The sequence below is a fragment of the Antechinus flavipes genome, chromosome 2 (assembly GCF_016432865.1).
Source record: "Antechinus flavipes isolate AdamAnt ecotype Samford, QLD, Australia chromosome 2, AdamAnt_v2, whole genome shotgun sequence".
NCBI classification, from domain to species: Eukaryota; Metazoa; Chordata; class Mammalia; order Dasyuromorphia; family Dasyuridae; genus Antechinus; species Antechinus flavipes.
The window spans coordinates 256,286,289-256,310,046 of record NC_067399.1 but is presented as its reverse complement, the minus strand read 5'-3'; the positions used below and the strand labels follow the sequence as shown (position 1 = coordinate 256,310,046).

The following is a 23,758-nucleotide window of genomic DNA, read 5'->3' as shown; positions in this document are numbered from 1 at the left end:
TTTCCAGTTATGGAAAGAGCAATGTCTTGTTGTGTTATAACATTGTCTCTGATCTTTTCCAAGAGTTTAAAGTTTTTCCATTAGAATCTAATCTTTACAACATTTCTAGATAGTAAATAAATCTCTAAAATAATACTCATTTTGCAAATGAGGAAACTGACCAAGAAGAGGTTGAATTTCCCAAGATTATACAGCAAAAAAAACCAAATCAAAGTCATTTTGACTCGTTTGTTTTATCTGTTGTTGTTAATGTTATTATAGTTATATTGAAGGAAGCAAAGAAGATACTGTAAGGACCAAAGCCACAAATAAAGTATTTCCCAGTGATTTCTTTTTTTTTTCTTTATAGGAACAGGATGTATACACTCCTATCAGGGCTGTATAAATACATGTTTCGGAGAGATGAATATTGCATTCTGATCTTAGGCCTGGACAATGCAGGAAAAACAGTAGGTTGTTTCTTTTCTGGTCATCTCAATTCCTATTCATAAAATTTATTTTGGGACATTCCTTTTTTTTTCATTCAGTAAAACATTAGCTGATTATATGATAGTTTAATTGTAGGTCCAGAAGAAAGTTATTGTAAGTGATTATAAGAGAGGAAGATTTTACACAAGGAAAGGAGGAATCCTTTGGTCTGTTTTTCAGAGATAAGATCTTATAACTGAGATGTGCTAGTAATTGTTTAACATCTGGCTTTTAAGGGAAAAAATTGTTCATACAACAAACTTATGTTTAGTCTTGAGCCTAGGCTTAATCAACAAAACAATAAATCAAACTTTTGTTGTAGTAATAATATAGCTGTCATAATTGGTGGGAGTTGGTTAATGCATACTCCAGCATTGTAAGAACTAACAATTTTGAAGCTGAAAATGAGCTCAGCTTATCTAGGCCTTTTCTGAAATCGTGAATCTCCATCAACAAAATCCCTAACAAGTGTCATTCACGCTTCACTTAAAAATTTCATACTGGCAGAGATTCCAAACATGGCTACCATGTGAGGACCCTCTGTCCACTGGACCCTCTGTCCAGTGCCCTCTTTATCTCTATCTTCACCTATACTTTAACTTTGCTTACCCAATAGTAAACCTCTTTTATCAATCTAAAAAAAAAAAAAAAAATTTCATACTCCCTGAGGTAGCCTATTCCATTTTGAACAATTTTAAATTTGCATTCATGTTTGTTTTTCTATCTACCTAGACTTTCTTGGAGCAAACGAAAACCAGATTTAACAGAAACTACAAAGGAATGAGTTTATCCAAAATCACTACTACAGTGGGCCTGAATAGTAAGTGGGTCTTTTTGGTTAAGAATCAGGAAAGCAAATAAATATAGTATGACAATACCTTATGATGACCAAGGTGAGTGAGACAGGTAATAGGTTATTCATTAATCTTCTTATGTGGTAAAGCCAGTTGAATTTCTGAGAACTAAGTACTTTCCTTATCTCAGTGATTGCAACTCTGTAGAGTAGTGTGACTATTTTTCTTCATTCCAGATGAGAGACTGAGAAAAATGAAATTTATGTGACTGGGATCTTGTATCTAACCTTTAATTTATCTTTCTTCCCCTTTTTTTTCTTTCCTTAAAGTTGGTACTATAGATGTAGGCAAAGCTCGCCTTATGTTCTGGGATTTGGGAGGGCAAGAAGAATTGCAATCTCTGTGGGACAAGGTAAGAAAGAAACTTTCTCTCACCCCTCCCATCCCATCACCTTATGCTTAAGCTTAAAATTCCACAAAATTCTGAGAAATTTTATGGCCTTGAGTAGCCTCATCATAAGCCAGATATTAAGCTAGGTGAACTATTGGGATAGCCCTCTAGTAATTTTACTGTTTTTGATCTATAATATGAATATTTTTGACTAATCATAGGAAGTAGCTTTACGAGTAACTCTTAGAAATTTACCTACTCAGACATAATTTTTTTGGTCCATGTGATTAGAAGCTAGAGTTTTCAGATACCAATTTCCAGCCTATATCTAGTAGTAGCAGGTTCTGGCTCTGATATTAGTCTGAGTGTACCCCATAATCTGACTGTCCTGTCAAAAATGTATATTCTACTTGCAATAATAATTACATTGCTAGAAAAGAAGCTTTATCTTGGGCTGATAAAACATTTTTCTGGCATCCTCAACCAAAACTATTAATGCAGAGGAAGGATTCAGTTGAGATTCTCATTATTTTGTTAGCCAAAACTAAGGCCCATTTCAAATCATTCAGCATTGACTTCTGTGTCTTAGGACTTCTATCCAGTAGTATATAAGGGATAGAATAAAATAATGTATGAGAAGCCTTTTGAATTAAATTTTTTAGGCTAGTAAAAGAATTTCCAACCTGGAGATTTGCCTGTCATCCACTCTCTTATGCCCTGAACTATATATCCACTTGAGAATGAGCAAAACTGATAATCATAATAATTTAGAAAATCCTGTTTATACCAGACCCTTTGCCAACACTTTTCTATTTCTCTTTCTGTCTTTGATCTCTGAACATACTGAAGCATGATTCTGGACACTAACCCTTCTGCTATTTTTCTAGTACTATGCTGAGTCTCATGGAGTCATCTATGTCATAGATTCTACTGATGAGGAGCGACTTTCAGAAACCAAAAGAGCATTTGGTGAGTTATGGTTTTTACTGAAGTGTCTTAAGTCTGCCAGACTTGGCACGGGAAATACAAAGATAAATGAGACATGATTTCTGTGCTAGATAAAGTAGAATTTAGTAAGGGAGACAGGACATGAACCCAAGTAGCTACATGCAAAGCATTATATAGTTACTGTATTAGTAATGCATGCAGAGTGCTAAATGAAGGAGGGATAATCACAGAAGACTCCACTGGATAAGTGGCATTTGAAATAGGCCTCAAGAAAATGGGTAAAATTTCTATAAATGGCAATGAGAAGAAGGCCATTCTACACTGTAAGAAACATATGAGAAAAATATATATACAAATCAGATTGGGGAAGAAGTGAGCAATCTGATTTGGCTGGAACATGAAATTTGTGTGAGGGAGGAAGTGGGAAATAAGATCTCAGAGGCCAGATTGTGAAGGAACATGAATATTATCCTGAGGAGTTTGGATCCAGGGAATGATATCAGAGTAGTTCTCCAAGAAGAATTGACATTTACATAGTGCTTAAAGGTCTGCAAAGTATTTTTCTTGACATATTCCTTTGGAGTATGTAGTGTAAATATCCATGAAGAAACAGATGCAAGTGTCCATGAAGTTCAGAAATGTGAATTGATTTACTTAGGCTTTCCCAGCTGAAATGATGAGACATAACCTCAAGTTTTCTGATTCAAAAATTGGTAGTTTTTTTTTTCATTGTAGCATATATTTGGATAGAGAGAAACTGTTGGCAAATAGGCTGTTATAATTGTTATAATAAGGGCTTGAGCGATAGTAGCAGCTGCAGGAATAGAAGGAATGGATTTGAGAAGTGTTTTAAAGGAAAATTTGAGAGACCTTAGCATCTGATTGGATGTGGGGCATAAGAGAGAGAGAATCTTCAAATATGATTCTAAGATTTTGATTTTGGGTGACTGGGAGATAGTGACTCAATAGGAAATCAAATATAGTAGTAATAAAGTAAGGGTAGTAAATAAGAAAGAAGGTCTACTTTTAATGGGAGAAGTAGGGCAAGTGAGTATAGACGTAAACATATTTATTTGAAATGCCAACCAGGATACACAAGTAGAAATTTCTGGCAAGTAGATGCAAATGATAGGTTGATGCTATTTGGTTTAGACTAGACACACGTATTTGAAAATATTCTGCATGGAGGTGATGATACACAAGAACTTTTGGAGAACACTGAAGAGAGAAGAGCACCAGGAACAAAATATTGGGGAATAACAATGTTGAGGGGATTGGAAGTAGGAAAAGACAGCAAAGAATAAATCAGAGTCATAGAAGAACCCACAGAAGATGAGGGAACAGTTTCTGGAAGGAAATTTCAATAGTATTGCAGATATGTTAAAGAGAATGGGATGGTATGGAAAAATCCACTGCCTGTGATGATTAGGTAGTCACTGATGATCCTTAAAAGAGCTCTTTCATAGGTTAATGGGGATGGAAGCCATATTGGGAAGTTAACAAGACAGTGGGTTGTGAAAAGATGAAGGCATGAAGTGGAGACCTCTCATTTGGACACTCTACCATGTAAAGAACTAATTTTGCTTATCTAAGGTCTTGAAAATAAAATTCCTGTCAGAGTTTAATGCCTCCACACCAGGATTAACTCATCACTTATCATTTTTCTTTCTTCCAGAGAAAATGATCACCAGTGAAGCCTTGGAGGGGGTCCCTATCTTGGTCCTGGCCAATAAACAGGATGTAGAGGTGAGATCGCTGGCTCTTTAATCAGTCCTAGATTGATTTCTTTGATGAAATTAAACTTAAGACTTCTGTGAACTCTACAGGCAAACAGAAGTGGGAATCTTTTGTCTTACGGTTTGGCATAGATAGTATCTATTTTAGTTTGAGTTGTAAGTACATACTATTCTCAGGATTCAAGGAAATATATCTATGGTAGTCTGTATCTGGGACTTTTGGTGTGACATTCTCAACTCCTACCAGCCCTCGCCTGTTTTACTTACCTCTTTAGTCTAAAGCCCTTTTCTCTGATAGTGTGTCTTCCAAGCCTTTGGACCGTGTAGTTCTTTTCTTCCTCTGCTACCTAGTATTGTTATCAAAATAATATTCCTAAGGACCACGAATCTATAACTAGTTTTGACTCTCCAACCAACTGCTTTCCTTTGGTTAAGAAAAAAAAAAGGTCTTTTAAGACTCTTCCCTCTGGACTCCAGAAATCAGTTTCTTAATCATTACTTCATCCCTGTATTGTTGTCTTCATCTTTTCTTTTTTCATTTCATCTGAGGATCTGGAAGATATATACTTGAAACTGCAGAACTTCCAGTTGATGGTCTGAACTTAGTTGGTGTATTTGCTTCAGGGAATCTGTCTTATCTGTCCTCTCTGACTTCTACTTAGATGTAGGACTATCTTCTGCCCACTGGAGGGAGGCAGATTGACATCACAAGACTGTTCAGAAAAAGGATAGTCATGCTTAGTAATATGTATAAGTCCCATTCTTCTTTCATGCCATCACATCCTCTATTCCACTGGACTAATTTACATTCTCTATTCCTTTTTTTTTCTTATAATAAAAAAAATAATATTTTGTTGTTTAAAATACATGCAAAGAATTTGGAACTATGCCCAAAGAGTTATCAAAATATGCTTACCCTTTAATCCAGCAGTGTTTCTACTGGAATTCTTTCCCAAAGAGATCTTAAAGGAGGGAAAGGGACCCATATGTGCAAAAATGTTTGAGGCAGCTCTTTTCATAGTGGCAAGAAACTGGAAACTGACTGGATGCCCATCAATTGGAGAATGGCTGAATAAGTTATGATGTATGAATGTTATGGAATATTATTGTTCTCTAAGAAATGATCAGCATGGGGGCAGCTAGGTGTTGCAGTGGATAGAGCACCAGCTCTGAAGTCAAGAGGATCTGAGTTCAAATCTGGTCTCCGACACTTAACACTTCCTAGCTATGTGAACCTGGGCAAGTTACTTAACCCCAATTGCTTCAGCTGTGGTGTTCTTTTTTATAATATAAGGTGTTTCTCTATGAGAGTAGGTTTCTTGGGGAGGTTTTTTGGAGGCAGCCTTAGTTTTGGTTCCGAGTAATAATCACCTCAAATACAGCCAGCTGATAAAATCCAAGCATTTATTTCTTATCTCTTTCCGAGTCTTGTCTCCTTGCCTGGGGCTGGACAACTTTCTGGAGAGCCTTTCAGACCAGCCTTGGTCTCAGTAGGGGAAGTGCAGAAGGCCAGCCACCACAGTGGTGTGAGATAGGATGCATGAATCTAGGAAGCTGCACCTCCTAGAGTGGGCTTCTTCTGAACTGACTCTGACTGGCTCACTGAAGCTCTTTTTATGCTCGGTGTAAAAGGTTGACTCCTCCTCCAAGAGAGTGGGATTGTGGGTTTCTGTATCTCCCAGAGTGCTCTGTGGCCCTAAGAGCTTCTTGCTTAAATGAGCTCTCTAAAGGTGTGAACACAAGCATTGTTTCTATCAGTTCCACTTAGTACCTTGTTTCAAGTTCTGGCCCATAACATCTCCTTGTAAGATCAAATCAATCATACTGAACCATGCGAAATTAGATAATTATTGTCTCTATCAACTTTAATGACTTTACACTTTGTAAGGATTCCAACATCAGCAAAAAGAAAAGAAAAGAAAGAATCAACAGAATGATTTCAGAGAGGCCTGGAGAGATTTACATTAACTGATGCTAAGTGAAAGGTGCAGAAACGAGATCAACAAGATTATACAATGATCAATTCTGATGGACGTAGCTCTCTACAACAATGAGATGATGCAAACCAGTTCCAATTGTTTAGTGATGAAGAGAGCCATCTACACCCAGAGAGAGGACTGTAGGAACTGAGTGTGCTTCATAACATAGCATTTTTATTCTTTTTGTTATTGTTTGCTTGCATTTTATTTTGATTCTCATTATATTTTTCTAGTGTGGCAAGAAAATTGTATAAATATGTATGCATATATTGGATTTAATATATTTCTACCATGTTTAGTGTATATTGGACTATTTGCCATCTAGGGGAGGGGATGAGGAAAGGTGTGGGGGGAATTGGAACGCAAGATTTTGCAAGGACTTATGTTGAAGAATTGTCCATGCATATGTTTTGAAAAATAAAAATTTTTAATAAAATTTAAAAAATAAAATAAAATAAAATTCACGCAAAGATAGTTTTTAACATTCACCCTGGCAAAACCTTGTATTCCAAATTTTTTTCCCTCCCTCCCCTAGACAGAAAGCAATCCAATACAAGTTAAACATGCAATTCTGCCTAAACACATTTATACATTTATCATGATGCACAAGAAAAATCATAAAAAAAGACAAAGGAAAGAAAAGTAAAGCAAGCAAACAAAAACAAAAAAGGTGAAAATACTATGTTGTGATCAACATTCAGTTCCCATAGTCCTCTCTGGATGCAGATGGCTCTCTAAATCACCAATCTATTAAAATTGACCTGAATCATTTCATTGTGTTTATCACAGTTGATCTTCATATATAATTTTGTTCCTGTGTACATTTCTCTTGGTTCTACTCACTTCACTTAGCTTCATTTCATGTCAATCTCTCCAGGCCTTACTGAAATCAGCCTACTCATCATTTCTTATAGAACAATAATATTCCATTATATTTATATATCATAATTTATTCAGCCATTCCCCAACTGATGAGCATCCACTCAGTTTCAGTGCTTTGCCACTACAAAAAGAGATGCCACAAACATTTTTACAAATGTGGGTCTTTTTTCCCATTTTTATAATCTCTTTGGGATATAAGCCCAGTAGAGACACTGCAGGACAAAAGGGTATGCACAGTTTTATAGTCCTTTGGGCATAGTTTCAAATGGCTCTCCAGATTGGTTGGATCACTTCCCAACTCCAACAATGTATTAATGTTCCAATTTTCCTTCTTATCTTTCCTGTTATCTTAGCCAATATTGTATTGTGGCACCTCAGTTGTCTTAATTTGCATTTCTGTCATCAATAATGATATAGAACATTTTTTCATATGATTAGAAATGACTTTAATATCTTCTCCTGAAAATTGTTCATGTTCTTTGACCATTTATTAGTTGGAGAATGGCTTGTTATATTCTGCATTTCTACCTTACAGTTGGGCTTTGAACATTCACCAACAACTATCTAGAAGATGCTGTTTCACATAAAGATGATCCTACTCTCTAGAAGTTATTTTACTGGGATTTATCTTTCTGTTAGTGTGGAAGGGATTAAAGTGATTTTTGTTTTCCTGGATACCATTATGATTTCTTAGATGGACTAGGACTGGAGAAAATAACTACCTCAATTCCTCTGAGACAAGTTCTGGAGAAGAATAGATTTAAGGTCTTGAAAAGGTTTTCAGAATGTAGATTTACTATGTTGGTCAAAAGCTAGCTATTTGAAAGGAAAGGGGTTGAATCAGATTAAGGGAAATAGAAAAATATTTTTTGCCTGAAATTAGTGAAGGAAATTATAATCTATAAGGACCTGTATCCTTATATATACTTTTATCCTTATATATACTGTTTTATGTTGAATGGTCATTAAGCTTTAACATAGCTCCAAGTGATAAAGGAAGTATAGAAAATGGGAACCTGAAGAAGAAAAGTTATCTTCGCCTCCTAAGTAATTAAATCCCTGGAGGAAGTGGGACTGGTAGGTTTCTACCCCCATTCTTCCTGTCACCAACCACATCTGGGGCCCATTGGTGTTTAAAGGGGTTGAGTTTACTGTAGATTGTTTATTGTAGGTACAATAGAAAGACCATGAGATAAGTGGTCAGAAGACCTGGGTTCAAGAGACACCCAATTATTATTTGTATAAATGAGAAAGTCCCTTGATTCTTCTGGGCCTCAATTTTCTCATCTATAAAAGGAGAGGGCTAGCTCAAATGATCCCTGAGGTCTTTCCCCATTCTAAATCTGTCATCCTTTGAAATCTCTATTTTCCTTGTCCTCCTTTTTTCTTCCCTGCTATTCATGCCTCTTGTAAGCCCCTGCCCACAAGCAGAAAGGAACAGGAATATGTACGCCATGTGTTTCAATTGTTGGGATATTATGAATGGTGGCCCTTGGCTCATTCTTCATTGTTGATGGCTATTTGCTTGTCTAATGATTTTTAAATGCACTAAGAATTTTCCCTGTAGATGTTAGGGTGGCCAGAAAGCTGCTTTCCCAAGATAATTTTGTTTATAAATACTGGACTGTGGTTTCTTGTCTCATTTTTAGTCTTTAGTTAACAATGATTCATTGTGTTTGAATGTTGGGCCTTGGGGAATAGCAACCATGCTGAAGACAGTACATTCCATAGCATTACAGAATATCAGAAGAATATTTTTTTTCCTTAGCCTGTATATTTTATATATCTCCTGAGAGCTGGCTAGAAGATTGGTCATTTCTGAGTAAGGGTCAATCTTTATTTCTTCGCTTCTTCCTGGAATTCCATTTCTCTGTAAGCATCAACTGAACCAGGCCTGCTTAGCTCTGTGTAATTTCTAAAGGCCAATGTTGGTGAACCTTGGAACAGACTGAGGCAGCAAGGGTATCTCCTGGATCAGGGCTTTGTTCCAGTTACCTGCCTTCCAAGCATCTTTGTTATATTAAGTGATGAATAGCTTTTTCTCAGTTGCTCTTTCTGCCTCTACAATGACCTTCAGTTTTGTTCCTTTTTGTCCCTGTATCTTAAATTCATCATGATAAAGAAGAGGTGTTTCCAGAGGAAGGAATGACATTTCTAAAAAGGAAAAGAAAAACCAAGTGGTTAAGTATATGACTACATGAAAATAAGAGGAAACCCCTTCCAGAAATGATCCTCCCAGAAATTTCTGCTTTGGTCCCTTCCTAAATACAGGAGATTAGCCTTAGGCCTTCTGTTCTTTTACAGAATTCTTCCTGAAAGCTGGGAAAGAGGTAATGGCTAGGAACTCATTTATTGGATATTTGAGATATTGTCATATTATACGTACCTATCAGTCACATAATTTCTTATGACTGAAATGTTTTATTATTTGCCCTGACTACATAGAGTAAATTTTAGACATATTTCTGAGTCTTCTTATTTCATCTTTATTTCACCACTTTTGGAGGAGGGAGGATGGAAAACTTTGAAGAATCCCATAAGTTTTTTGAGGTGATAGGTAAATTGATGTTGGAGGGTCCCATGAACTTCACATGGAGCTAGTTAGATACTTATCGTGTATCTCTCTTCCTGTCTGAGATTCTGCTGCTTACTTTTTTATATAAGTTCCCAATATAGCTTCTTGTAAACAGGTAGGGCGTGGGGAACGGTGGGATGGAGGGAGTAATGGCAGCAGCAGGACTGATCTGGATTCTGTCAAGATTGGAAAAACATCAGAGACTGAAAGGGGGTTGTAAAATAGTCCTGGAGTCTACATGTAGCTCGGCTTGTACTGTGGCCTTTTTACACAACTCCCTTAATATTTTTGCCTTGGTTTCTTTATTTTTGAAAGAGTATTTATCTCTGGCTTATCTCCTAGAGACAGCATAAGAATGAGATAAAGTCTGTAAAGCAGTGAAGTTTCTTGGAAGAAGCTTGTTCTAGAAGTAGGTTTTAAATGGCCCCTTTTATTCATGAGGTCTCAAACCTTAAGAGAGTGTTGATCAATCTAACTGAGCAAGGTTTATAGAAGGGTTTGATTTTTTTTTTTTCTTCTTCTGCAGTTGATACCTATTCTCCCTTTCTCTTTCTACCACTTTTTTATTTCCTTCAGAAGTTGACCGGACTTTGTTTATTCCCTTTGGCTCCCTCACATCTGCCAGCATCAGATCTCACAAAATTCCCTGAGGGTGAGATTGGGTTGTTATTGACAGCTGGAGAGGTCTAGTCTAGCAACTGTACTGGTCACATTCCTTTATGAATTACTTGCTGTAGTTACCACACTTTCCCTTTCTTAAAACCTATTCCAGAGTATCATGAGGAGAGTTGGATGTTTACAAAATATTTACATAAACCCAAATTATAGTCCAGAATTCTTCCTTTGCCTATTGAAGAAGAAAAAGGGTCCTTGGACCAGGACCTTATGAATGAAGAGGGACATTCAACACCCCAAATAAAGGGAGGCTCAGCTAGAAAATGGTTGGCATGCTGGTTGATGATTGAAATGAGAGAAGCTGTTCTTATAGTGCATTTGGGTCCTGCCTTAACTATCTGCCATTTGTGTGGCAGGCCAGAGGCAGAGAAGTCAAATCAATCCATTTTAAAGATGAATGACTGATACTTCCTGATGCTCCAGAAAAAATAAAAAAGAGAGACCAGGAATAATTACTTAAGATTCAGTAAGCTCTTGGTTGACTTTGTCACTTTCCCTTTCTTTTGGACACCTTCCAAAAGTTGCTCCTATCATCCCTGTCACCAAGTGTTTGAAGACAAATCGTTTGATATTCCTGGGGTTTCTGTGATCAGAAGACCAGCTTCTTAATGTTTCTGTCCCTTTCCTTTCTTGTCAGACTTGCTTGTCCATTCCTGACATCAAGACTGCATTCAGTGACTGCATTAATAAAATTGGAAAGAGAGACTGCCTGACACAGGCTTGCTCAGCTCTCACAGGGTAAGTGTGAGAACGCGTAGCAGCCTTACCTGTGGGTCTTTTCTAATCATATACTCAGTAGACTGTTTTCACCATGACTACAAGATCCCAAGATAGCAGTTTTTTTTCATGACCTAGACCTGGGAACCATTAGTGACCAGAGAAGAATTTGTATTCTTAGCATCTTAAAACCTCAGGGTATTTCTGCATGCCTGCAACTGTGCCACCACATATAAATGGCTTTATGAGGAGAAGGACCAGAGACTTAGGGGGCAAAGCTGGCTCAGAGTCAGGAGCCAACTGCTGCCAACCCATTCCTGGATGGAGTCAACCAGAATATGTTTATACCTCTGGCAGGAGGGAAGTAGGGTCCGGTCCTTTCCAATGTGGTTAAATCTAAATGGTATGAGGTCTATAAAGGGAACTTGTAGCTTTGGTCACTATATTTCCTTGACTCTGAACTATCCCAGGGTTGTCTTCAAAGACCATGGAATCATCCCTAGAGCCACACATACACGCGCACACACACACACACACACACACACACACACTCTCTCTCTCTCTCTCTCTCTCTCTCTCTCTCTCTCTCTCTGAGTAATCATGGGGACCCACTGCCTCATATCTGATGTTTTCTCAGCAAAGGGGTGAATGAGGGCATCGAGTGGATGGTGAAGTGTGTCATAAGGAATATCCACCGCCCCCCACGGCAGAAGGACATCACGTAAGACTGGAGTATTGCTGCTGCTGTGCTTGGACAGCTGCCCCCAACGCAGATTCCACCTACCCTCCTTGTCCAGGGAACAGGGCCCAGGACCTTGTCATCGATTGGATTCTTTTCATTTGGATTTTTGATTTTGTTTTTGTTTTTCTTAAGACAAACTTTTATTTCCATCCAGAAAAAAAGTCATCTTGAGGATTCTACCTCGGGATTGAAGAGGGGGAAAGGGGAGGTGTTGGGGGAAGAGTTTCTCTGTGACCAAACACAAGACCCTCCTGAATGAGGAATGATAGTAGCTGCATCAGCACCTCATCTGGAGCACAGGAACTGTTAGGTATCTAGAATGACTTCATCCAAGCCACATAAGGTGTGGCTTTATTCTTCCTCAGTTGCTCAGGAGAGCTGATGGAGTATTTTTTGGTTAATGACCTAATTTAGTCTTTGATTTCTTAAGATCAAACATGGAAAACTGGCTCAGGCTAGTTCCTGGTGTATTGACAAGGTGTTGTGATAGGCATGTAAGGCAGTGGTTCCCATCTTCCTTGAAGCTGTAGTTTTATTGGGTTTATTTGGCTGAGTTCTGGCTAGAGCTGCTACCCTTTGGCTCTAAATCCTCATGTTTTAATACTTTCTCCATTGCCCCTTTCCCAGAGGTAGTGGCCTGTGCTTGGTTCCCCAGCCTCTCACAGGATGACAGCAGCTAACATTGTCATCAAGATTAGGCAGAGGAGGTAACTGTAGCTGCAAGACCCCATCTGCTTGAGCTGACACATTTTTATTGCCCAGATGTACTAAGCGGTATGTAAAAAAATGAGCTCCAAGGAAAAGATTGATACTTTGAGCCAAAACAGTCTAATTGACACTTCATTGTAGCTACTTTTTCTGTAGACGCCACCTGCTTCATCTTTGACAATATTTGACTCAGAATGAGATTGGTAGTTGAAATAACTTGTTCAAACCTGGCCCAGGCCCAGCTCATAAACCATAAATAGCTGTAGGTTTTCCAGGAGTTGTGGGTATTATTTAAAAAGCAACCTTGCCTGTTTCCACATAGAAATCAGCTCCAAATAATACAGGTCATTGGTCAATTGTCTACAGCAGAAGCAAAGAGGGAGAGGAAATTCTTCTTGTAATTTCATAGAAACCTTAGCTTTCCATCCTATCCAACCGACTGACCTTGAGTGTCTGTCATAGTTTAGCTTTTTAAGACCTGAAGTAACTGAGCATTAGTGGGGCCAAATAGAATCAGCCCAATTTGGCCAGCTCTCTCTTGTCTTCCCATTGTTAAGGCTTTTCTCATTCTGAGAATTTTGACTTTACTCTGGGGAAGAGTGTAATCCCTTAGAACTTCTTAAAAGAGGGCTTGGGCAGCTAGCTAGTGGCATCAGAGCTGATCCATTTGTCTAAAATTTGTGATTTAATGACAGAACCACACAGCTGCTCTTGTCTCAGACTTTCAGGTCCAACTGAGAAGCCAAATACTTGTGCCTGCAGGGAAGTGGAAGGGAGGCAAGTTGTTGGAGGGAAATTTTTCTTCTCGAGCTAGACTTGCACCTTGAAAAGAGAATATAGTCGTTTTTGTTAATTGATTTTATTCTCCCAAAAAGGGGGGAAAAGAAGGCTAATATAGGAAAGTCAAGGATTTAAGACTTTTCCTTCCTATGTTTTGGGGTCTTTGCCTCTGTAACCTGCATGCTAAGTTGTGCCTTAGGCTGGATCAGCATTATGCCCTGAGATTTCAGAAACACAGTCCCATAATTCTGCTACATAGAGACCAATTATAGTGTAAAGTAAAGAGGTGGGCACTGACCTAGAGTCATTCCAGAACATAGCCTTGGCCACAGCAGACCTGTTGAACAGTCTACAAGCTACAGAAAGTATGTCTGAATATGGCCCTTACAAATCCCAACCTACTGTCCATTAACTACTATGGTCTGTTTCTCTCATGTCTTTATTTCCTTTGGAATCTATTGCAAGATAAGCACATCTCTAAACTTCATTTTGCATTCTCCTTTGCCTTTAATTTAGAAAAGTTAGCTTATAGAGCCAGGGAGAAGCAAAACATCACATGTTTCCTTCCTATCTTTTTAGTTTAAGGATTTTGAATTGAATATTTCCCTCCAACCCTGATCCTAGTTGATTGATCAATGTAACTGCTACTTGAATTGAGTCAAGAGTAAAGAAATGTAGATCTGAGATCTAACGTCCTTGTATCTGTCATAGAGGGTTTTACAATCTGGCCCAGCAATGGTCAATTAGCTGTTAACTTCTTTGCAATTTGGTGGTGAGAGTGTTAATGTTTACTGAGAGCTCTTGGATCCTGAAGGGGGAGTAAATTGCTCACATTTTGAAAGAAAGTATACTTCAGAAACCAAAGTAGGATTTGTTCTTTTATCTTTCCTTTGAGGGAGGAGTTCAGCATACTTCATGTTTGTCATTAGGTCATGTTTGCCCCTGCAGGAACATCATGTTCTTCATGTTACATGGTAACAAGAAAATATATTTGTGCAGAAATCCCCTTTGTAAATAGATCTGGCATTGTTAAATGTGCTACCTTTCTTTTTTGGACAGTGAGTCCTGGGTGAATTGAGAGAGAATAAGATAGAAAATGTTCTGTGGGGCTCTGATCCATCAGTGAGGTGCAAGGCCAATGATTAAGTTGAGGTTAGGGAAATTTGTGAAGCACTCTTGTTTGGCTCTTTCCTCCAAACTCTAAATTCCTCTAGAGTAGAGGAGATCCAGAGGATTGCTATAGATTTGGCTTCTATAATCAGTTGGATAGTGGTGTGACCCAGAAACTCCGGCTAAATATAAATTAAGTGTCAGCATTAGAGTTAGGCCTAGCATTAGGCTTCAGAATCAGGATCTGTCAAGGTTAGAGGAAAGTGCTTCTCACTTGTTTTGTGTTGACAAAAAGATCATAGTTTGAGGCTTGTCCTGAAGCTCTGCTGGATAAAAGTTCTAAATCTTCCTTCTACCAAAGTTTAAATATCGGTGTTTCCCATTGAATACCTCCTTGGTTTGGTGAAATAGATTTGTGATTCCGTAGAGAAACCTCTAATTTGGCCATTACAAAGAATTTAGGTTTCCCCATGTCTATCTATTATTGAATTCAATTCTAGTTTTCCCTCAAAACATCTTAGGATTCTCACTCTTGATTCTTATTCCATCTCAGTCCTTTATTATTGGACTGATCCAAACCAAGTAACAACTCCATGGCATAAACATTCTCTTCCTTTGGAAATTTCTAGCCTAACTTTTGCAGCTGCTGGGTTGGAACTCTCTCCTATGTTAGTCCTGTTCTAATTTATGAAAGCTTGGGCCCTTTTAGAGTACCTGCGGCCTCTTTGTCCTGAGGCCCTCATAGCCATGGCTTCTTGTTCATAGTCATCCAGAGAACTATAACTGGCTTTGGGAAAAATTGAAAAAGTATATGACCCTAGTAACTCTACTGGTTTAGAAATTAAGGGATTAGTGCTGGTTCCCAATTTGCCGATATCTATTCCCCAGCAGTTTTCAGCAGAAATTCGACCACTAAATGTTTGTGGTCAAAGAACCATATTCTCCCTGCCTAGTGACACCTTCATCTTGACCACTAAATAGCAGGGGTCTGATCACTGATTATAGGGGCTTGAGTCCATTACTCTAAAGTTGTATACTAATTGTTTTTAATTCCCAGTGATTCTCTGTGTTTGGAAAAATAAAAGTCTGATCAGGAATCTGAACTGTTCTGGTCCTTCCTGGTTAGGAGGTTGTGCCAGGCTTACTGACTACATTACATACACTTGCTAGACAAAAGCTAGTGGCTTTTTTGCAAATGATTTTTCTACTATGGACTAGTCTCATTGATGTGCCTTTGGTTCCCAACCAAAGAGGTGTAGGGAGTGAGGAGGAGTTCCTGGAACTCTTTTCCTACCTCAGTTGTCTGCTGTGTGAAGACATTGTGCTATGCACTGAGGATATTAAAAAAAGATAAAAACAGTCTTGGCAGTTATGAAGTTTGAAATCTATTTGGGAGGAAAAAATATAGAAATAATTATATATCCAAACTATAAAATAAATTGGATATAATCTCAGAGGAAGAGGTATTAACATTAAAGAGGAGATAGCAAAGAATTTTTTTTTTTAAGGTAGGATTTTAGCTGAGATTCAAAGGAAGCCAGGAAGCAAAGAAATAAGGAGATAGAATCTCAGGCACAAGAGCCAGTGAAAATGTACTGAACAGGGAAATACAAAGAACAAGGAAGTCAGTCACTGGTTGCAGAGTTTGTAGAGGATTTGAAGGTGTAAAAAGACAGAAAAGGCAGAAAAAGGTCTGGCTATGAAGGGCCATAAAATCTTATGGAAGATTTTATATATTTGTTCCTGGAGGCAATAAGGAAATACTGGAATTGACTGAATAGCAGTAATGTGTTACCATACAGAAAAGTTGACCATATGTCAACTATGTCATCTTTATTCAGACCACAGGAAAGAGAAAGGACAGCTTTGGTTTCACTTTCAGTCCCTGTCTTCTCCCTCCTCCCTCCCCCATGGGGCCACATTAAGTGGGGAGTAGGCTTCAGGCTGCTGCTAAGACACCCAACTGAAGCTGGCTCTTCTGGCTGGAATTGGGAATAAAGAATAGTCCTAAAACAGTCCAGAAGTATGTCCATCTCCAATCATATCCTTGCCATAAGTACTGTATCTATGGGAATGAGTGATTGAATGACAAAGCATATATTGGGCTAAAAACTGGGAATATAAATACATAGAGCAAGATGGTCCTAGATATTAAGAAGCTTGTGTTGTATTGTGGGCAGAACATTGGAGTGGAGTTACCAAGAAGAGGTGTTTTGGTTTGGAAATTTGTAGTAATATTAATTGGAACCACAGGGCAATTGATTGAACCTTCCAGGAATTGTAATATTGACCAATAATGATAGCTAAAATTTAAATAGTGCTCAATATGTACCAGCACCATGCCAGTGCTATACAATCATTGTCTCATTTGATCTTCACAACCACCTTGGGAAGCAGGTGCTATTATTAAACCTCCATTTTACAGATGAGGAAACTGAAGCAAACAGGTTCAGTGACTTGCTTAGGGTCACATGAATTCTACTTTTCCTAACTCCAGGCCAGGAATTGTATCCATTGGGCCACTTAGCTGCTCAAGGGTGAGAAACAAGCCAGTTGAGGTGGAGCATTTTCCTTTTCCCCTTGGTATAGGAGACTGCTTCCCTATCCACTTGTCTTAGACCTCTACAGAAATATAATCACACTTAGTTCCTCATGGAATAGAAAACCAGCAGAAAGCTACATCTTTTGACTTCTCTGTTGCCTCCTTGACACTTTCTGAGTTCCTTTTCAACCCATCAGGGTCTAGGGAACATTTTTCAGCAAGAAAATAATTCACTGCTTAGGAGAGTCGTCTGTCACATGAGTGAGTGAGTGGGAAAGAAACCTGCAGAAAGAAAGCAACTGCCTACATCTCTGGCAGACATCAGGATGAGGATTTCTCTTGAGCTAGCCATTCGATTCTCACCGGATCCTCGAGGGCATAAAGGAATCTGAGGTCTGTCTTCTTTCAAATATTTAGTCAAACTCCAGAAAGAACTTCGGTTGTCTGGGGAGGAAGCTCTAGGAAAAAGATGAAAGAAAACCTGTGGACGGTGCTCTCAGTCAGCTGCTCCTCTGTCCAGAGCTAAATCTCTTGCCTCATTTTGGACTCCCCTTCCCCCAAGTCTGAGACAAAAAGATCAGTCAAATCAGGTATTTTTGTCCCAGGCTACTGAGGAAAAGCTAGTTTCCCAGAAAGCATGTGAGAATGAGGTCTCTGGGAGGAGGTCAGAGGTGAAAGACCTGCCCAAAGCAGATATTTCTGAAAAGGGCAGAGGGCTCTTGCAAATTGATACTATTTCCTTCAGTGCTAGGAAATTCCCTAATTTCACCACCAACGGGGAGGGAGGAGTTGGCACTGGCACAGAATTGAGACGGGAATCCGACATGATACTGGTAAGGTCAGACCACACACTCAGACCACAACCTGTTTCTTTGTCTACCCTCCCACCCCTAAAAAGTGCTGGGTAGTTGGCTTCAGGCCTAGACCTACTGCCTCCAGGAGATGTTTGTCGTGCTGGTACATGAGAACCGAAATGAAATGGGATGAGATAGGGATGGAGAAGAGAGGAGAATTATGAGCCAAAAAAGAGAAGAATGATCTCAGAAAAGGTGGCCTTTCTCTTTCTGGAAACTGGATGATGATTGAGGAGTTTGAAACACTGAGGAATAGCTCAAGAGGGAAATCACCAGAGGGAAAAGGAATTTGCTAGAAAGGGAGCACCAAGAAATAAAAACCCCACACTTTGTATACTTGAACCCCTAGGATTGAGCTCTTTTTACTTTCTCCTCTGCCTGGTCTTCATTTTTTCTCTTTCAGTTTCCTCACAACTCATCTCTTACTGTGCCCATAAGCACAACACTCTCTTCTTTGTTCCTTCAGTTTGTTCTCCAGGTCCCTTTGTGCTTTACTCTTCCACTTCCTTTTGTACCCCAATCTCTCCCCCACAGTATTCTCTGGTCTCTGGGTTTGAGCCTCTGTGGTCTTAATGAAGTTGCCAAGCTGGGACAGTTAGGTGGGACAGTGGATAGAGCACCAGCTCTGAAGTCAGGAGGACCCGAGTTCAAATTTGACCTCAGACCCATAACACTTCTAGCTGTGTGGGCAAGTCACTTAACCCCAATTGCCTCAGCAAAAAAAAAAAAAAAAAAAAAATTGCCAAGCTAGATGAGGAGAGCAGAGTTGCCACACAGAAAAGACCTGAGGTCCTCGGAGCAGAGCAACTCCCATGGAAGGAGCCAGCCTTAGGTCTGTAGGTGACCACGAAATAGAACACAGCCGGAAGGCTTAAGAGAGGCTGTCCTCTCTCGTGTGCAAAAATGTTTGTAGTAGCAAGAAACTGAAAACTGGATGCCCACTGATTGGGGAATGGCTGAATAAATTATGGCATATGAATGGAATATAATTTTGTTCTATACGAAATGATGAGCAGGCTGATTTCAGAGGAGCCTAGAAAAACTTAATGAACTGAAGCTGAGGTGAGTAGAATTGAGAGCACATTGTACACAGAAAACAAGATTTATGATAATCAGCTATGATGGGCTTGGCACTTCTCTACAATGCAGTGATTCAAGGCAATTCCATTAGACTTGCAATGGAAAATGCCATCCACATCCAGATAGAACTATGGAGAGTGAATATGGATTCAAATATTTCCTTCCTTCCAAAAAAGGTTGCCCTCAACATTTCTCTAACCCCCAACATGGTCCCAGAGCAGCAGAGGATAGACCCTCTATTCTTGGAGTTTCTACTTCATCCCAGCTAATTTTCCTGAGTGCCTATTTGTTTTGTGTGTGTGTATTTTAATTAAAGCTTTTTATTTACAAAACATATGCATGGGTAATTTTTCCAACACTGACCCTTGCAAAACCTTTTGTTCCAAATTTTCCCCTCCTTCCCCCTCTCTTAGCTAGCAGATAGTTGAGTGCCTACCATTTGTAAAAGACTGTCCACACCCCTATCTTCTAAACCACAAGTAATGTTCACTTTCTAGGAAGTCTAAGCCATTTCACCAATTTTCTAACATACTTCTTGACCTGGCCTTTCCAGTAGTACATTTAAGTGTCACGTCTTTTATTAGAACAAAGACTTGGATGATGTCAGTGCACTGAAAAGTATGTGTCTGAGAGAGAGACAACCTTCCCTCAGGGAACCCTCTGCAGAAGACCAGATTTCTGCATTCTAAGACTGAAGGGAAAAAAAATTAATATTTTTCTCACAAAGATTTAGAAAAACTTCCCCAAAAAGTACATCAACAAGTGAAAATCATACATTACCACACAGTATGGCTAGTACTTAAAAAACCTAAGAGTCAAGAGTCCTGATGGGATTAATCAAATAGAGTTTACAAAAGGAATTAAGTTTGACTTGGGATGTGGATCTTCACTACCTTCTGCTCAAGACAGGGATTTGAAACAGTCATCAAACATTTGTCAGGCATCATGATAAGCACTAGAAAGGGCACAAAAGTGGGCTTACAAAATAGTTTTATAAAAAACTTTATAGGGCACAAAAGTGGGCTTACAAAATAGTTTTATAAAAAACTTTATAGGGCACAAAAGTGGGCTTATAAAATAGTTTTATAAAAAAACTTTATCATGATACAATTCCTGTTCGCTCCACAAATATACCTGGGTGAGTTTGAGGGATTGTGAGCTCTGAAAATAGGCTGGTGGAGATGGAAACTGTTTAGTCATTTTTCAGTCATGTCTGATTCTTCATGACCCCATTTAGGATTTTCCTGCAAAGATACTGGAGTGGTTTACCATTTCCTTCTCCAGCTCATTTTACAGATTAGGAAATTGAGGTGAGCAGGATTAAGTAGCCTGCCCAGGGTCACATAACTAGTGTTTGAGGCTGGATTTGAACTCGGGAAGAGGAGTCGTCTTGACTCCAGGCCTTAGCACTCTATCCATTTTGCCATCTAGCTGTGGCTGGGAAATCCTAATAAGGAAATGCAAAGATTTGGGGGGGGGGGGGGAGGGGAATCCAGAAAGGGCACTCCTTGCCTATTGGCTCTTTGTCCAGAAGAGACTGAAACAGTGGTCTGAGTCCCAGTATACTTGGCTGCAGAGCCTAGCCTCCTAGAAGAGGAGCTGGTCTGATGGAGTCTTGGGCAAACCAAGGGGTGAGGGTGGAATAGAGGTTGGATGTGTTCTAGTCTTTCAGGTCAAGGAGGAAGCGCTTCCGAAGATTCTTCTCCAAGGTGGTTAACTTGGCTTTTCGAAGAGCTTGTAGTAATTTGGGTACAAAGATTGAAGATTCTTGGGGATCACTGAGTTCAGTTAATCTGTGCAGTAGCTCCTTCTGCACAGCTGCCCGGTTCTCTGGCTCTGGCCATTCTGTCTGCCAACTATCAGGGGTCTCTAGAGCCTGCTGCAGCTTTCTCAATCTCTTTAGTGAAATATTCTGGAAGGCCACAAAATCAATCACTGCCTTTTCACATTCCTTGTTACCTGCAGTAGGAAACATGGGATGAAGGTAATTGATGAAGGAGAATCCCTTCTCCATCACTTTCTGTTCTAGAGAGATGACCTACCTCCTGCTATATATACCTCTTGGCTGGTTTATGTCCAAGCCTACAATCCTAGCTGTTCACTCCATTTAGGGAAAGGTTCCATGTTACACAGGGACTCCCTACCCCTTACTTCCCTGTGCCTCATTATCTCCTGAGGAAATCTTAGCTGGGACCATCATACTCTTAAGTGGGGCTTAGGTGGATAGCAGCCTCAAGGGACCTCAAAGGGCCTATAAATGGGACAGGGATTGCTTTCTTTTTAAGACATTAGATTTGCTTTGAGGCCTTTCTTCCACCCTTGACAAAAGATGGATTGTTCTTCCTGAATACTTTGATCTCTTCCAAGGCTATCTCAATCCCTCCAGTCTTCTGGGTTCCAACTGAAGAGAGTAAATTTCTCCAACCAGTTTAGCTGTACTGTTGCATCCTAACTTAGGAGCAAGAGAAGCCAAGTAGAGAGGCTGACTCAGATAATCCCGTGCCCTCAGGTTTGTTTTTCTAAGGGAAGGAGATGATTGTGGAGTAATAGGGGAAGCCCCTTGCTCTCACCTGGCTCAGGAGTGCTACTCAAGAAACTAGCACAGCGTGTGCACATGGTATCATGGAATGAGGTCCCAGGAACATTGAGGAACATGCCAAAGGTAGTACAATTTCGATGTGGCTGGCACCTCTCTGTGCTGGAGCTGTTATCTGAAAAGGTGCCTTTGGGGCACGGTTGGCACTGTGTGTTCTGGGTTGGGGTTCCTGTGGGGAGGGGATAGTGTCAAGGTAGAAATCAACACAGTTCTGGGGTGGAAGAAGGGGAAGGAGGGATCTGAAGGGTGATAAGCATTTATATATTCCTTCTATGTGCTAGGTACTTTTAAAAAAAATATTTCATTTCATCTTCCAACAATCCTGCCAGGTGGGTGCTTTATTATCCTCATCATACCATCGAGGAAAATGAATTGAAGCGGTACAAAGTGACTTGCCCAGTTGTCACATAGCTATTAAATATCTGAGGCAGATTTGAATTCGGATCTCTCAGACCTTGGGCTTACAGAACTTAATCCAATGAGTAGGAGTTGAGAAGGTGGCAAGGGAGGGGAAGGAGGTGGAGATATAGGTATGTCCATCCTGGGTTCTGTCCATATGTACATTTTCAGATCAGAAACTTCCAGGCATCACTCCAGCCACCATCTCAGTGCTCCCAGTCTTCCACTCCCCAAGCCCCCAATCCAGCACAGGGTAAAGTGAGTTATTCTGTGACCACCCGTGGGAGCCAAGCTCAGATCAGCTGGGGAAGAGCCATGGGACAGTGGAACCTAGGAAGCCTACAGAAGGACCCAGCTCTGCAGACACAGAGCCTGACCACCTACCCAGAGTGACCACACCAGAGCCTGGGGGACAGGCCGAGTGCTCTATGCAGAAGTCAGCGTGGGCATAGTAGCCCAACTGGCAGCGGCAGGCTCGGTTGTGAGTGGCATTGCAGGCCTGAACCTCCTCTTCATGCTCCCCACAGAACACATTGCAGTAGCGGCACTTCTCCAGGTAGTTCCAGTACTGTGTGTAGTGTAGTGATGGGCATGGCTGGCAATTCGTGGGGCTCCTGTGGCTGCAGTGCTGCTTCACAAAGGTGCCAGGTGGGCACTGATTACACATTAGCCACTCCTGGGTCTCTGCATCTCTCCAAGAATAGGTAGGGACGTTGCCTGCATCCCCTGGCATCAACACCAACGGCAGAAGGGTACTGACTAACCACTTGGAGACAGGGAGACAAAGGGGTCCAGGTCAGAACCAGAGGTTCCCCCCTGCTGTTCTGGGCACCGTTCTCAGGCTGGACCAGGTCACAAAGAGAGCTTCACTGAATTCCCACCATGCCCATTTAGTGTTGAAAGGAGTGCTCAGTGCTACTCCAGACCTTACCGAAAACTTTACGCGCTGGATTGGGAGAGCCATGGTTCTGTGAGAATCCAAACTCGGGAAGGAGAAAGGTCTCCACTCTTCGGGGGGAAGCTGCTGGGAAGGGAGATTCAAGACTTTCCTCTCTCGCACCAGGTATCCCGACCCTCCTGTGACAAAAGACTAAGGATGGGGAGGGAGTCACCGGGGCATGGGGCCGGCGATCCTCACGAGTCTGGGGTTCCTTGCTACCAAGCGCTGAGCACCCCAGTACGCCCGTCATACCTGTGAATACTCTGGGTCTGGACTGAACGTTTAACAAAGAGGCGCGGATAGAGAGGAGCACAGACACAGGGACAGCACACAGCCCTGGCGCCCTACCCCTCCCCTTCCGCAGCGGCGAGCCGGGCCCGGCCGGGGTCAGGACCGACCCCGGCATCTCAGCCCCAAGCACCACAGGACGAAAAGCTAGCAGGACCACGACTTAGGCCAACCCCAGCTCTTCCTTGGAGTGGGGCCCGCTGCCCGCTGCAATCCCGTCCCCCCAAGCCCTGGCTCGGGCGGAGCTCCCGGGCCCCGCCTCCCTCTGCCTCAGTCTCCCGGCCATGACGCAAAATGGAAGGGAGGGAGAAGACGATGGGCACCCTACCTCTCGTACCTGCCCTGGTACAGTCGCTGGGGCGGCTCCCCTGTTCTCAGCGCTGATCTAGAGCAGCCGCCTTTTATTAACCTCGAATCAAAAGGCGAGTGGGAGGGCGGAGGCAGTGGGGGCGGGACCCCCAGTTTCGGCCCCAGAACTGCCCCTCCTCCCCACACCTCAGGCCCAGGAAAAGCCCTCCTCCCCAAGACTTAGAGATCAAAATATCTTCCTCTAA

At 40.8% G+C, this 23,758-nt stretch overlaps 2 protein-coding genes across 9 annotated transcripts in view; one reads left to right on the top strand and one right to left on the bottom strand.

The window, feature by feature from the left end:
* The window catches only part of ARFRP1 (ADP ribosylation factor related protein 1), a 30,811-nt gene that overhangs the window by 1,674 nt on the left and 5,379 nt on the right, over positions 1-23,758 (top strand). For 2 of the 4 annotated variants that reach the window (XM_051976796.1, XM_051976793.1), the window contains exons 2-6: positions 350-449; positions 1,201-1,288; positions 1,592-1,674; positions 2,541-2,622; positions 4,277-4,347. In XM_051976796.1, coding sequence (XP_051832756.1) covers positions 357-449; positions 1,201-1,288; positions 1,592-1,674; positions 2,541-2,622; positions 4,277-4,347 — 417 coding nt within the window. In that variant the 5' untranslated portion in view covers positions 350-356. Of the gene's footprint in view, positions 1-349; positions 450-1,200; positions 1,289-1,591; positions 1,675-2,540; positions 2,623-4,276; positions 4,348-11,085; positions 11,187-11,802; positions 15,603-23,039; positions 23,176-23,758 lie in introns of those variants that run through there. The other 2 variants (XM_051976794.1, XM_051976795.1) reach the window with 2 other exon arrangements.
* On the bottom strand, positions 19,542-23,630 carry TNFRSF6B (TNF receptor superfamily member 6b). Of its 5 annotated transcripts, none has more exons than XM_051976784.1 (5): positions 23,533-23,630; positions 22,908-23,066; positions 22,361-22,742; positions 21,552-21,746; positions 19,542-20,940 (listed from the first exon to the last, which is right to left on the bottom strand). In XM_051976784.1, exons 2-5 carry the CDS (start codon positions 22,938-22,940, stop codon positions 20,642-20,644), a joined length of 909 nt encoding a protein of 302 aa, XP_051832744.1. In that variant the 5' UTR covers positions 22,941-23,066; positions 23,533-23,630; the 3' UTR covers positions 19,542-20,641. The 5 variants fall into 5 exon arrangements, with proteins under 5 accessions (XP_051832744.1, XP_051832745.1, XP_051832747.1 ...); XM_051976785.1 differs by having other exon boundaries at positions 23,542-23,614; XM_051976787.1 differs by having other exon boundaries at positions 22,908-23,000; positions 23,533-23,613.

Coding starts and splice junctions, on each gene's coding strand:
- TNFRSF6B (XM_051976784.1), bottom strand. CDS start 22,940: ATGGCTCTCCCAATCCAGCGCGTAAAGTTTTCG. Junction 22,743..22,907: donor TCCAGCGCGTAAAGTTTTCG/GTAAGGTCTGGA, acceptor CCTGTCTCCAAG/TGGTTAGTCAGTACCCTTCT. Junction 20,941..21,551: donor GAGTAGCACTCCTGAGCCAG/GTGAGAGCAAGG, acceptor TTCCTACTGCAG/GTAACAAGGAATGTGAAAAG.